Below are 16,001 nucleotides of genomic sequence, written 5' to 3' on the forward strand. Positions count from 1 at the left end.
CTCTCAAAATAAATAAACTTTAAAAAAAAAAGATTCTCTCTCCCCTTCTGCTCCTCTCCCTAAGTTCATACTCACAATTGCTTAAAAAAAAAAAAGAAAGAAACAAACAAACAAACAAACAAAATCCCAAAAGAGTGTGGGCTCCAGATTTTGACTGCCTGCATTTAAATGCAGGCATTACACCACTTAGGTGCTGTATCCACAGACAAGATACTTAACTTTCCTCTAAGTCTCAGCTTCCTCATCTATCATTTATTAAACGGGGAAACTAACAAGTACTTGGTAGGTATTTTACAGGTTTAAAGGAGAGCATCCTTATAAGTAGTTAAGCATGGAACACATGAGTGTCCTATATTGTTCTCCTCATTGCCCTGCTCTAATGATTAAATCCATGATTCCTTCACTCAGTCTGCCCACTAGCTTACCTCAGACATAAAGATATCAAATATCCTTGTTGCAATTGGTAATGGAAAAGTCGTAAGAAAGATAGTCAGAAACCAGGATGATGCATACATTGAGGTATGAAAACTCTGAGACTGAAAATGTACAAAGAGCTCTGGAAGATGCTCCTAAAGAAAAGAAAGGAATTAATTAAGACACAGTAAAATTTGGCATTTTAAACCAGAGTATTGTGTGTATACTAATAGCCTATTTCAAAGATTAGATCAGGCATCACTTAGAAAAGTTAAGATGTAGAAATTGATACATTCAGGAAAGTGGTTACTATCTGGGAAAGGAAGAAGGGGAAAAGGATGTGGAGTCAGAATTTAGGCTGTATCTAGAACATTTACTAATAAAAATAACAATTAAAACAAATAAATAAAACTTTAATATTTATTTAATCATGTTGGTAGGAACACAGCTGTCTGATATTTTCTGTACTTTTCAAAACTGTAGTAATTCCAAAAAAATTTTTAAAGAAAAGAAATGCTACGTTGAAATACTTTCTGGTGCTAACTACCATTGATCACCCATCCTTACCTTCCTACCTTTTCACCCAAAATACAGATGCTTCCTCAGTTCTAGTAATTCAAAACATAAATGACACATTAACTGAAAATAAACCAAGAGGAATTAAGGTTGGTTAAAAACATTATTTCAGAAAGAAAATTTTATTTAAGATTCATCTCAATTCCCATTTTATCTTTTTCTTTAAAATGTGCCAACACTTTGCCTATCTCCTGCAGGTAAGGCAGCCAGGGAAAAGCAGACTCATAAAAGGGCTTTCATGTCTGCTGAATCCTGAACCTATATTCTTAAGTTCTGCTTATCTAATTGAAATTTAAGTCAATGAGAATACTTACACCATAATATTACAGGACAATATTACAGTAAACTAAAAATATATATATAAATTAACTCTAGAAGGGTAAAATATTTCAAAAATATTTTTCACTTGATTTTGATTCCTCTCCTCCCCTTCTCTACACCCTCACACAGTCACTACACTCTGAGTCTTAAACTAGCAACATAAAAGCATTATTTTAAGAAAATATTACAGGCTAGCAAAAAAAGTCAGATAAAAAGGGAAAGGCAGGAGAGAGGACTGAAAGAACAGACAAGCCTCGAAAGAAGTGAACTGATGTCAGTGTCATGTCATGAGCTCTTGTGAGAGCAAAGTCTCTATAACAATAATAGGATACAATAGGGCATAAAAAGGAAACTCATGCATTTAGGCAATGTGGTTGTGATATATTTGGCATAAATGCTTCAAGTCTGAATATAAAAACTGCAGTCAAGTTCCAGACTGTGCTCTACCAGCAGATAGCATCTAACTGATGGGTTAACCAACCAACAATCATGGGATTAAAACACTGACTTTTCAATTGCTAAAATGCTTTTAACATTGAATTTACTAGTTGTCACTCAAACCAAAAAGACAAAAATATAAAGGCAATATGCCTTTTTGTTAACACTACAATTTTACCTGTATCATGCATTCAAACTGGTACATACATAGGCCCAATTCTGCCATACTTGGCTTAAAAAGTTCACGAAGTCTATAATCTTGCATTAATTTAACAAATACACAGAAAGCTTCTTCTTCTGGCATCTACAATATAAGGGAGAAAAGCAACACGGGTTAATGTTCTGTAATACACAAAAAAGCTAAATGCTTATTTAAACTAAGAACCCATCCAAGTATAAAGATGTTTTTGAATGTCCATGTGTTACAATGTTAAGAACACTGAACTAGGTATCAAAAGATTCTAATCTCCCATTCTCAGAATGAGAGGCTAAACAAATTTAACAACCTCTGAGACTAACTGCCTCACTTGCCTAATTCATGAATTCTATCAACCAATATTCCTTTAGAGTCAGATAGTTCTGTTCTCCTGGGTATATACCAGTGAAAAAAATAAACACTCTACCCTCATGGAACCTGAACCGTTTAGTTGGAGAAGAAAGACAATATGTGCAATAAATCAATTAATATATATGCCAGATGGTGATGAGTGCTATGGAAATAAAATACAGTAGGGTCACAGGAAATGCTGGGGAGATACACTGCTATTTATGTAGGCAGATCAGGCAAAGTCCCTTGAAAAGGGAGCATTTGAGCAGAATACTGAAAAAACTAAAGGAGCAATTGAGGAAAAGAACAGTCCTAGGAGAGTATAAGGCCTCAGAGTAGAATCACAAGTGGCATGCTCAAGGAACAGCAAATAGACCACTAAATTAGGAGTAATTCTGCAAGGGTGGTTAGCTTATGGAGGAGAAATACACGGAACCAAACTACAGGTTTTAGAGACCATTGTAAGGATTTGGACTTTTACCTTACATGAGATGGGAAGACTTTCAATGGTCCTAAGCGGAAATTATATGATACAGTAAGTGTTTAAAAAAAAAAAAAAAAAAAAAAAAACTTGTAAAATATATTTTCAAAGAATCTGTAAGTAAGGTTTAAAGGTAACAGTTTCGTATTTATTCTTACTAACAACTGTCTCACATTTTATGTGAAACGCACAAGAAAAATATTTTATCCGAAACTCACAAGAAAAGCTGTATCAAATAAGATACAAATATAAGAACTCTTTAAAGAGCTACACAGATATTCAGAATATTTTCTAATTTTCTAATGCTCATTTATTCACATTATACTAATGTGTTTTAAAAGAAACCCTGGGGAGCCTGGGTGGCTCAGTCAGTTAAGCATCCAACCTCGGCTCAGGTCATGATCTCATGGTTTTTGAGTTCAAGCTCCGCATTGGGCTCTCTGCTGACAGCTCTGAGCCTGGAGCCTGCTTCAGATTCTCTGTCTCGCCCCTCTCTCTTCCCCTCCCCCCTGCTCATGCTCACTCGCACTCTCTCTCTCTCAAAAATAAACATTTAAAAAAATTTTTAATAAAAATAAATAGTAAATAAAATAAAATAAACCTCAAAGGATCTCTAGGCATTCTTACTAACAATTGTTTCTAATAACTTTTTTTCCTGGCCTTAACACAGCCTTGGACAGAAGTCAAATGTTACTCTTAGTAAAACCTATACTTCCTTCCTTCCTCCCAACACATACAGCAACAATTCTGCCTTGAAGACCATCCTTATCAATTCCACAAGCCCTATAGCCCCACTGATTTATGTTAATCACCATAAGAAGCCACACAACCCGGAACTCTCATCCCATGTGGTTCTACTGTTCCCCAAATTTAACCCCATGTCCAGCCTTCCCTAAACCTTTTCCACAGCACTTTCTGGAACTCATAACCTACCATCAACAAAATATGCTACCTAGATCCTCAATCTCTTTACTAAATGGTCTTTCACCTTCTTCCTCCAACTGAAACTTGGCTCCCCTAAGGGGGCTGTTTCCTCTACTATAGTACTGAAAGCAACCAGGGAGTAAAGGTCTATTTCTCTTCCTGGAACTCACTGACTCATTGCCATTGCATTAACTCCCCCTTCTCTCTGAAACAGATACTGTGGATATTACCTATTACTCTTCTTTTTTGTAATATCTACAAATCTCTAGGTCACTCACCTGAACCTTACTCATTTTCATGAGGATTAATTCCCTGGCCTAGCGGATCTTACTTAGCCTTCCTTTCTTCCAGTGATCTTAACTCAGGTTCTAGAGCCACACCGCTTATGGTTCAAATTCCACTTAGCTACATGACCTTAAGCAAATTATTTAATCTCTCTGTTGCTCAGTTTCAACATTGGTCAAATGAGTAAAATAACAGCACTTATTTCACAGGGTTGCAATGAAGATTAATAGAGTTATATGACCTTGCAAGCCTATAACTCATTTATATCACACTACCTTTTTTCTGTTCCCAACTCTCGTGTGTTCTTTGCTGCCTATACCCTATTATATTTATTCAGTCACTTAAATTCACAATAACTGTTGCCTGTCTCTCTCAGTAATAATTCCAACTGCAAAACTCTACCCTTGGATAAATCAAACTCTAGAAGTATATCTAGGCAACGGAGAGTGGTTGCGTAAAAACAAAAGACTTTACCATGCTGGCTGATCTCACTTTGAATTCAGAACCACTAACGTCAGTGGATCTTTAATGTTTCTGGTATGCTTTATTTCACTAATTTAATCACTCTCAATCTATGAGGCCACCATTTCAAGCTTTCTTCTCTATCCTCAAGCTTTCACGGCCTCCTTCCCACTCAACTCTAATCTAATGACCTTATTTCGTACTTAAATTTTTTAAAAACTAGAAGCAATATAAAGAGAATTTTCCCATTCTCACAGTATCATAAATATCATCCTACCTGCATCTGCATCCATTTTATAGCCTCTTGTCTCTCTCTTCCATTGGCCTGAACCTTTACCACAATTCTGGTCTCATATTTCCAACTGCCCACTTACATTTCCACTTGGACGTCTGATAGACATCTCAAACCACTCCTAATTTCCTACTCTGCCATTCCTTGCCCAAACTTCCACTCAAAATCCATATGTGTCATCACTGTCTCCTTTCCTTTTACTCCACATCCAATCTATCAGTAATTCCTGCTGGCTCTATATTAAGATTATTTCAAGAACCAACCACTTTCGACCAAAGACACCTAATCCAAACCACAATCAAAAGAGTAGTCCATTGTCTGAAAAACTCTAAAAGCCTCCTCATGGGTCACTCTGCTGCCTCCTCGGGCTTCCTTCCCAACAATCTATTCCCTATACAGCATGGAGCTGCCCGAGTGTTCTTTTCAAGGCTTGAATTAGAACATTTCACTCCACTGCTCAAAATACTCTAGTGGTTTTCCATATCCTCAGTAAAAGTCAAAATCCTTACAAGGTCCTACATGACCTGACCCCTTACTACTTTTCTCATCTCTTCTCCCACCACTACCTTCCCCTTTCCATTCCACCCCTACCACCCCTCATTCTACTGACAGTGGGAATGAATAAATTTTTTGTCTTATAAGGATTTTTGCTCAGGGCACCTGGGTGGCTCAGGAAGTTAAGCATCCAACTTCAGCTCAGGTCATGATCTCATGATTTGTTGGTTGAAGCCCTGCATCAGGCTCTGCACTGACAGCTCAGAGCCTGGAGCCTGCTTCAGATTACGTGTCTCCCTCTCTCTTTGCCCCTCCCCCACTCATGCTCTGTATCTCTCTCTCTCAAAAATAAAATAAATATAAAAAAAATTTCTTCTCTTCTGAAATATTACAGGTTCCATTCCCTCTCTCCTCCACAAAAGCACTAATGTGGGAAATGCCAATTTTTTAAGTAAGTTGAAGTAATCAAATAAAAGACCAAAGAGGGGGAAAAAAAAACACTGGGTCCTCCTCAAAAAAATTGAAAACAATGCTTTCAAAATGAAAAAGTGTAACACTGAGTAAAATATAAATATGAAGAACAATCACCTAGTTGTTTTACAGCCACTCCTTTCTATTAGAAATCTGTGCACACAAATCTTGGAGCAATTGCACTGCTACATACCTTTTCTGTGACACGGACTCAATAAGAATCCATGCCTTTTGCAAAGGTCTAATGGGGACACTATCTACCTAATTTTGTTGGAGTATTAAGACATACACAAAACATATCCAGCACTTTTAGCTATTTTAAAACAACATGTACTAATTAAGCTAACTTTACAAAATTTTTCCTCAAACACTGAGTTATGTTGCCAAGCTAACATGTGGGAGGCAATATAGCATAGGGTATAAGAGAATTAAGTTTTAGAAACAAAGAGAGGGGCCTTTGAATCTGGCTCTACCACTCCTTCTAGCTTATGGCCCTGGGCTAGAAAATTATTGTTATGGTAATGTATTAGCTGCCATTGACAATAAAAGATAAATAAATTGGGGCGCCTGGGTGGCGCAGTCAGTTAAGCGTCCGACTTCAGCCAGGTCACGATCTCGCGGTCCGTGAGTTCGAGCCCCTCGTCGGGCTCTGGGCTGATGGCTCAGAGCCTGGAGCCTGCTTCCGATTCTGTGTCTCCCTCTCTCTCTGCCCCTCCCCCGTTCATGCTCTGTCTCTCTCTGTCCCAAAAATAAATAAACGTTGAAAAAAAAAATTAAAAAAAAAAAAAAAGATAAATAAATTAATCAATAAATGAAAGTATCACTACCAGCACTGCCTACAGTGTCTTGGAGGAAAATGTGGTGGCCCCTTGGGATTCCTATAGCCCTAGGTCTACTGTTAAGAGATTCATAACTCAAGAAAAAACTGCCCTTTAAATACTCAACAGAAATGACTACTGAAAGGTTATTCTGGAACTAAGATGAATGCAAAAGGAATAGAATTATGAAAAAAAAATCACTCGATTTATAAGAATGTTTGAGTTCAATAGTAAATAGCCTACCAATATTAATCAACTACAAATTAAGAAAAATCACTATTGTGCAAAACCTCAACATTAACAAAACTAGTTTTGTTTTCATTATTTACAATCTAATATCACCAAGAAATGGAGAGTTATCATGCAACAATTGGCAGTAGTTCCTATATTATAAAACAAAGTAAATATCAGTCACTCTTATTATAAATCAGTTTCTGTGACATGAGGTTTTTGCTACTCAGAAAAGTAGTGTGTATATATTCTTGAGAGTTACAAAGCTTTAAAATTCAGGCAGGGGCGCCTGGGTGGCGCAGTCGGTTAAGCGTCTGACTTCAGCCAGGCCACGATCTCGCGGTCCGGGAGTTCGAGCCCCGCGTCAGGCTCTGGGCTGATGGCTCAGAGCCTGGAGCCTGTTTCCGATTCTGTGTCTCCCTCTCTCTCTGCCCCTCCCCCGTTCATGCTCTGTCTCTCTCTGTCCCAAAAATAAATAAACGTTGAAAAAAAAAAAAAAAATTAAAATTCAGGCAGAACTGCTGGGAAACTGAAGCAAAGCATGGAGCAACACGGTTTCAAATTCCTACTCTGCTTTTATCTACCAAGAAAAATCATCTTGGGCCAGTCATTGAATTTTTATTGCATGTCTACTATATGCCAAACACCACGGTAGGTTTTTACATATATTATCTCATATAACCCTCACAATGAATCTGAAAGTACACAGTGTTACCTAATTAAGGCTCAGAGACAGATTAAATGATCTAGCCCAAGTTCACAGAACTCAGTGTAACGCTGAGATGGAAAAACAAGCTTACATATATGACTCAAATCAAGCTATCTCCACGGTTTCTCTTCAGACTACATTTTAGTGTGAGAATAAGAGTACAATGGACTTGAAAAAAAAATTCAACGGAAGTGAAAACACTATTTGTCATTTCCCTTCTAAGATATAAACTGGTGATCCTGCCCCTGACTTCTGAAAACATCCTATCCAAACCCACTCCAAAGTAAGTCACTGTCAATAGAAATATAGGTTATATCCCTGGGGCAGTAAAAATAATTGAGTATCTATATTTGGTTTAATTTTTTTTAAGATTATTTATTTACTTTTGGGGGTGGGGGGACAGAGAGAGAGAGAGAGAATATCCCAAGCAGGCTCCACACTGTCAGCACGAAGCCCGATGTGGGGCTCGAACTCATGAACCATGAGATCATGACCTGAGCCGAAACCAAGAGTCAGACGTTTAACCGACTAAGCACCCAGACATCCCATGAGCATCTCTATTTTAGAACCTATAACAAGATAGGCATAATAAGCACTTAACTCTGTGACAACCAAAATTTCTGTGTGAATTTGCAAAGATGTATGACATAAATAAGATTTTCATACCAACACTTTAATCATATCCTCCTTAGTTGGGAAAACATTAGTCTTTATTAAATATTGACATGTAAGTTAAGATTTAAAAGTAGATACAGGCTATATAGTACAATATTATGGCTCAAATGTAGATACCAAGAAGCTGAAATTTCATTACTGGAAGGACATTATTGTATATGTTATTTTCAAAACTTTTAATATTTTAAAGTGAAAATTAACTATCCCTATATAAATTATGCCTAAAGAAAAATACCCAGTATCAAATGCTTAATAAAAACAAGAATGATTCTTTAATTCTCCAATTCAACTTCAATAAGGAACTTAGAAACTTAATACTTGTACTAACTTACCTGCATAAGCAACAATCCAACTATAAAAGCACTTCCTTGACAGTAACCAACCTCACGATCCACTAAAGAATATGCCTAAAAAGTAAAAAATGTTCAAAATACTTTAACATGATGTATTATATCTTTCTTCTCTAAAAACCTAAAAATAGTGAGATGATGGAGTAAATACTAGTTATTTTTTTAACAAGCTTCCGCTTGCTTGTCATACATGTTATCCTATTAGGGTTTAAAAAGTAGATGATTTATTACATAAAATTTTCTTTTGATAATTTCCCAGTTAGAAACCGACGCTCCTAAGGACAAGAAAATAAAGGAACTTACACTCAGTGAAGTAACAAAGTTTAAAAAATATTTATCTGATAAAGATAAAAACAGTAAGGTTAAGGTAAAGCACTGGGAGAACTGAAATGGTTCAAAAAGAAATTAATATTTTACAGAGGTAGTTGAAAGGGAAAGGAACTATTTCAAGAAAAAAGGCAATACTGAAGAAAAAATTACAATAGCACACACTCTGAAGAGCTAAGAGTTCTTAACAGTGCTGGCCATAGTAAGCAGAAAACTGGTCCTAGATTGTGAAACTCACAGAAGATAAATCATCCATTTTCATAAAGGATCTTTCTATGGTATAGTGATTTATAGACTATTTGATTCTAACCAATATCAAGCAATGTGATGAATTTTCTAAGTTCTCCAAACTAGACAGTAATGTAGCATCAAAATTAAAGCAGAAATCATGCTAAAGTCAAATTTTTGCCAAAGTAACTGATTACTGTCTAATTTCAACCTTCTGAGAATTCATTTTAAAAAATGATAAATAGAACTTACCTTCATTACATTAAATAAAACCTCCTGTCCAAGGCTGTCTTTTTCCTTAAAGAAATTGTGTTCAGGATAAGTTCTAGCAATGTCCCTTCGGATCAATTTTTCACAAGGTGAGGTCATTTTCAGGAGTTCTGAATACTGATCCTTAATTGGCATACTTTGTGCACTGCATAAAAGTTGCCAAACTATTGCTCTAAAATGGTGAGGTATCCCTTTACGAACAAGCTCCTAAAAATAAAAATAAAATTAAAAGTAAAATAAAATTTTAATATTGAATTATTGAAGTCTCCTACCTTAAAAGTCAAAGAAGACTTGTTGGGGATTGGAATGGAGTGGAACACTTTATCAAATTTACAATTCACAAAGCTACTCTTAAATACTAGGGAACCTTTTAACCAAGGCTAATACTTGGCCCTTGGATGTGTCCTTTCTTGTCAGGGGGGCTATAACGCCATGGATAAACCCTTGACATTTCTCCCAGAATGTGGCCTCTAAAGCTATTAAGGACCTGAAAATCTGCAGAGCTGTGAATGAAAGAAAGCACAGTAATAACCATTGTCTTTCAAAGATTTTAGCAAAAAGGTAAAATAGTGATAATTCAAAGACCTAGGATGTTACTACTTCATTCATGAATCTATAAAAAGAGAGAATTTCTAAAATAATTTTCAGCTATATATTTCTACAATTAGGAATCGTCTGTAACAACTGATATCTACAATTCAAAACTTCTAATGGACACAAATAAATGAAAACAGATAAAGCAGGGCTCTTTATTACAGCACTTAGAAAGTACTCGAATCTCAGTTGTTGTTTTTTTTTTTTTAATCTTCCATTAATCCATGCCTTGATGCCCCTTTGGGATAAGAGGAAGAAATTCAACAAAGAATATGAATACCTTAACTTGCTTTTCCTTCTTTTTGCGTACATCTTCCCATTCATTAACAATTCTTCCCCAAAGAATCCAAGAATCTTCTTCAAGGTGGCTGAGGTTGCTAGAGGCTGATGAACTTGATACAAGGGAGGAGCCACTGTTTCTTCTTGACCCATTTACAGATCTTAAAGACTTACTATCCGTCTCTAACAATCTAAAACATAATTAAAAATTGCTCAAGATCTAATTTCACAGTGATATTGGATGAAGTAATAATGATACATAGATCTTTACTAATAGCCACGGTTTTAGAATATGCATAATTTCAGTAATATTTGGTTACTGCTGTATTTTTTCATCTAAGCATAGCAATTTCAAAATTTGATAGTACATTACATTAAATATTTTAGTGCTATTTGTCCCATCATAATTTCCCTTCATCTCTACTAAAAATACAAATTAGGAGAAATCTAGTGAGAAAGGTGGTTGGGAGGGCTTCAGGAGAAAACAAATTGCTGTTGGAACAGGTTTAACAAATTCTATTGAAGAACTAATCCTACATGTTGAGAATGCGTCCTAGGGTAAAAAAAGCAAAGCAGGGCCACACAAATCACCCAAATCCCTTCTCTTTTTTTCATTTTTTTTCTGCCCTTCTATAAATCTGCCATTGTTTGGTCATGTAGTATTGGTATAAAAATTAACTGGGGTGCATGGATGACTAAGTGGGTTAAACATCCAACTCTTGCTCTCAGCTCAGGTCTTGATCTCAGGGTTGTGAGTTCAAGCCCTTCACTAGGCCCAGCATGGAGCCTACTTAAAACAACAACAAAAACAAACAAAAAAAACCCTGTACAATTATTAATATGAAAATTGGAAGTTTTCACTTATTTGTTTATATACACATATATTTATTTACAATTCTGGATTCTCTTGAAAAATAAAGATGGCAAAACCAAGCCCATCCATATTCCTGCATAGGAAAAACAAGGCGTAGCTGAGTAGGAGCTTCTCCATTTACATGGAAGACTTTAATAACACTCGGTCTCCTTAATCCCAACTACCTCACAAAAACTCGAGCCAACTAACAGTTGTTATTTATCACTGGGTTTGCACTCTCAAACTGAGACCTCTTCATTCTTAAGATCCTTTTGCCTTTGTATTTCCTTATCTGTTCAAAGATGAGATAATTTCAGAGATCAGTTCTATGACTTATCACAACATCAAATCTATTATTTATTTCATAAATAAACACACTATAATGAAAGACTGGAAAATGTGGCTCTCTCACTATAAAGACAGAAATTACATGTCATTCAAATAAGGGTCCTCAAAGATCTATTTCTGTTTTTAACATGACTACCACTTACTTAGAATAATGCCTTGAGAAAGTCCTCTATTTAGGATATAACAAATGCTCCAAATATTAAAGATATATAAAAACTAATAAAAAATATATGTATCAAACCCTACTGAGCAGACTATTAGAAACACCCTTTGCATGGGAGATTTATTCATCCTTATATCCCTGAAAGCACTTAGCACAATAACAAGGTACATTAAGTATCAACTGAGTTGAAATAAAATCAAAATCTGCATATTAAAAAAAGAACTTCAAATCCCAAATATGTCATAATCAGTAACACAACATAATAAAAACTGCACAAATACTATTCTTCTTCATGGGATAGTTTCATACATTTCCACTGCAACAATGATTTAAATTAAATATCCCAAATATGGCTAGAAATAGAAAAATGGATAAAACAGCCAAATTAAGCGTCAACTATTTGCTATAAATATTCTTTATTGGAAAAAAATAATTCCCAAAGCAATCTACATATTCAATGCATCCCTATTAAAATAACATCAGCATTCTTCACAGAGCTAGAACAAACAATCCTAGAATTTGTATGGAAACAGAAAAGACCCCAAATAGCCAAAGCAATCTTGAAAGAGAAAACTAAAGCAGAAGGCATCACAATCTTGGACTTCAAGCTATACTACAAAGCTGTAACCATCAAGACAGTATGGTACTGGCACAAGAACAGACACTCAGATGAATGGAACAGAACAGAGAACCCAGAAATGGACCCACAAACATATGGCCAACTAATCTTTCACAAAGCAGGAAAGAATATCCAATGGAATAAAGACAGTCTCTTCAGCAAGTGTTGATGGGAAAACTTGACAGCAACATGCAGAAAAATGAACCTGGACCACTTTCTTACACCATATGCAAAAATAAACTCAAAATGGATGAAAGACCTGAATGTAAGACAGGAAGCCATCAAAATCCTCAAGGAGAAAGCAGGCAAACCTCTCTGGCCTTGTCTGCAGCAACTTCTTACTCAACACATCTCCGGAGGGAAGGGAAACAAAAGCAAAAACGAACTACTGGGGCCTCATCAAAATAAAAATCTTCTACACAGTGAATGAAACAATCAGCAAAACTAAAAGGAACTGACAGAATGGGAGAAGATTTTTTGCAAACGACATAAAGATCAGATAAAGGGTTAGTATCCAAAATCTATAAACAACTTATAAAACTCAACACCCAAAAAACAAAGAATTCAGTAAAGAAATGGGCAAAAGACATGAATAGACACTTCTCCAAAGAACATCCAGATGGCCAACTGACACATGAAAAAATGTTCAACATCACTCATCATCAGGGAAATACAAAGTAAAACCACAATGAGATACTACCTCACACCTGCCAGAATGGCTAAATGAACAACTCAGGCAACAAAAGATGTTAGAGAGGGTGCAGATAAAGAGGATCTCTTTTGCACTGCTGGTAGGAATGCAAACTGGTGCAGCCACTCTGAAAAACAGTCTGGAGGCTCCTCAAAAAGTTAAAAATAGAACTACCCTACGACCCAGCAACTGCACTACTAGGTGTTTATCCAAGAGATACAGGTATGCTGTTTCGAAAGGACACATGCATCCCAATGTTTACAGCAACACTATCAACAATAGCCAAAGTATGGAAAGAGCCCAAATGTCCATCAATGGATGAATGGATAAAGAAGATGTGGCATATATATACAATGGAGTATTACTCAGCAACCAAAAAGAATGAAATCTTGCCATTTGCAACTACATGGATGGAACTAGAGGGTATTATGCTAAGTGAAATTAGTCGGAGAAAGACAAATCATATGACTTCACTCATGTGAGGACTTTAAGACACAAAACGATATGCAGACAAATATATGGGAAGGGAAGCATAAATCATATAAAAACAGGAGGGGGACAAAACATAAAAGATTCTTAAGTATAGAGAACAAACAGAGGGTTGCTGGAGAGGTTGTGGGAGGGGGAATGGGCTAAATGGGTAAGGGGCACTAAGGAATCCACTCCTGAAATCATTGTTGCACTATATGTTAACTAACTTGAATGTAAATTTAAAAAATAAAATAATAATTAATAAAAAAAATTAATGATAATGCTTTACTGCTTTTTCCATAGATATTATTTCAGTAAGTCCACAATATATCTTATGTAAAAATTAATGTTACATATATGTAAGCACTATTTAAAAAAAATTTTTTTAATGTTGATTTTTGAGACAGAGAGTGCAAGCTGGGGAGGGGCAGAGACAGAGGGAGACACAGAATCTGAAGCAGGCTCCAGGCTCTGAGCTGTCAGCACAGAGCCTGATGCGGGGCTCGAACTCACGGGCTGTGAAATCATGACCTGAGCTGAAGTCAGACGCTTAACCGACTGAGCCACTGCGGCACCCCTTTGTGTAAGCACTTTTATATATGATTGTAATCCCTCAGAATTCTAAATGGAATAGAGAAACAAACTCCACTGAAATTACTTGAACTTCAGTTCTTCATTTAATTATTCACTGAATGCTTGCTATATACCCAATAATGAAACTGCAGCACTACCATCAATAGAGAAATGTAATTTAAAAAGAATATAAAAGAATATTTCCTAAGCTAAACCTAAGTTTGAAATATGATGGAAGTATAGATGAAAAAGTGCCTAGACAGGCGGCTTCTAGAGAGTCAGAGAGGTCTCAGAGATTGCCAAGTTCTAACTTCTGGCATAAGCAAGAGTACCAAGTGCAATCATGGGTGAGTTAGAGAAATGGGTAAAGCAGTTTCTTTTCGGAGGACATTGAAATAACATACACAAATATATAGAAGTGTGAGAAAAATTTATAAATGAAATATTCCAAAGATACCACATTATTTAAAATACTGTTCTTTGATCCAGTGGAAAAAAAGACAGTCTCTTTAGCAAATCGTGCTGGGAGAAGTGGACAGCAACATGCAGAAGAATGAAACTAGACCACTTTCTTAAACCATACACAAAAATAAACTCAAAATGGATGAAAGACCTAAATGTGAGACAGGAAGCCATCAAAACCCTAAACAGGCAACAACCTCTGTAACCTCAGCTGCAGCAATTTCTTGCTTGACACATCTCCAAAGGCAAAAGAATTAAAAGCAAAAATGAACTACTTGAACCTCATCAAGATAAAAAGCCTCTGCACTGCAAAGGAAACAATCAACAAAACTAAAAGGCAACCAACAGAATGAGAAAAGATATTTGCAAATGACATATCCAATAAAGGGTTAGTATCCAAAATCTATAAAGAACTTGCCAAACTCAACACCCAAAAAACAAATAATCCAGTGAAGAAATGGGCAGAAGACATGAATAGACACTTTTCCAAAGACATCCAGATGGCCAACAGACACATGAAAAGATGCTCAATGTCATGCATCATCAGGAAATACAAATCAAAACCACACTGAGATACCACCTCACACTGGTCAGAGTGGCTAAAATGAACAATTCAGGAAACCACAGATGCTGGTGAGGATGTGGAGAAAGGGGAACCCTCTTGCACTGCTGGTGGGAATGCAAACTGGTGCAGCCACTCTGGAATACAGTGTGGAGGTTCCTCAAAAAATTAAAAACAGAACTACACTATGACCCAGCAATAGCACTATTAGTAATTTTTTCCAAAGGATACAGGAGTGCTCATTCACAGGAGCACATGTACCCCAATGTTTACAGAAGCGCTTTCAACAATAGCCAAATTATGGAAACAGCCTAAATGTCCATCAACTGATGAAGGGATAAAGAAGATATGGTTTATGTATACAATGGAGTACTACTAACAGTTAGAATGAAATCATGCCATTTGTAGCAATGTGGATGGAACTGGAAGGTATTACACTGAGTGAAATAAATCAGTCAGAGAAAGACAGATATCATCTGTTTTCACTCCTATGTGGATCTTGAGAAACTTAACAGACAGAGAGGGAGGGAGGCAAACCATAAGAGACTCTTAAATACAGAGGACATACTGAGGGTGGATGGGAGGGTGGGGGAGAGGGGAAAATGGGTGATGGGCATTGAGGAGGTCACTTGTTGGGATGAGCACTGGGTGTTGTGTGTAACCGATGAACCACGGGAAATCTACTCCAAAAACCAAGGGCACACTTTACAAGCTGTATGTTAGCCAATTTAACAATAAATTATATTTTTTAAAAAAGAACTTAAATAAATAATAAATAAAAATAAAGTAAAATTCTTGCCTTAACTCACCAAACAAAAAGGACTCAAATGGACAACAGCCATTAATATAAAAGCTAAAAACTATTAAAACTCTTTGAAGAAAACAGGAAAAAGACTTTACAACCTTGGAATAGGCAAAATGTGTTAATGGGACACAAAGAAACACTAACCTCAAAAGAAAAAATAAAGCAGACTTCATCAAACTTAAAAACCCTACTCTTCAAAAGATACCCTTCAGAAAATGAAAAGGCAAACTATAGACTGAGAAAAAAAGTTCTCACATATGTATCACA

At 36.2% G+C, this 16,001-nt stretch overlaps 1 protein-coding gene across 16 annotated transcripts in view; it reads right to left on the reverse strand.

Annotated features, from left to right (window-relative positions):
* The window catches only part of EVI5 (ecotropic viral integration site 5), a 244,123-nt gene that overhangs the window by 147,729 nt on the left and 80,393 nt on the right, over nt 1–16,001 (reverse strand). For all 16 annotated transcript variants that reach the window (XM_045478298.1, XM_045478293.1, XM_045478297.1 and 13 more), the window contains 5 exons: nt 10,189–10,378; nt 9,297–9,521; nt 8,472–8,546; nt 1,928–2,053; nt 426–569 (listed from right to left, as the gene is read on the reverse strand). In XM_045478298.1, the coding sequence (XP_045334254.1) occupies nt 426–569; nt 1,928–2,053; nt 8,472–8,546; nt 9,297–9,521; nt 10,189–10,378 (760 nt within the window). The remainder of the gene's footprint in view (nt 1–425; nt 570–1,927; nt 2,054–8,471; nt 8,547–9,296; nt 9,522–10,188; nt 10,379–16,001) is intronic.

Source organism: Leopardus geoffroyi, chromosome C1 (assembly GCF_018350155.1).
Source record: "Leopardus geoffroyi isolate Oge1 chromosome C1, O.geoffroyi_Oge1_pat1.0, whole genome shotgun sequence".
Classification (NCBI taxonomy): Eukaryota; Metazoa; Chordata; class Mammalia; order Carnivora; family Felidae; genus Leopardus; species Leopardus geoffroyi.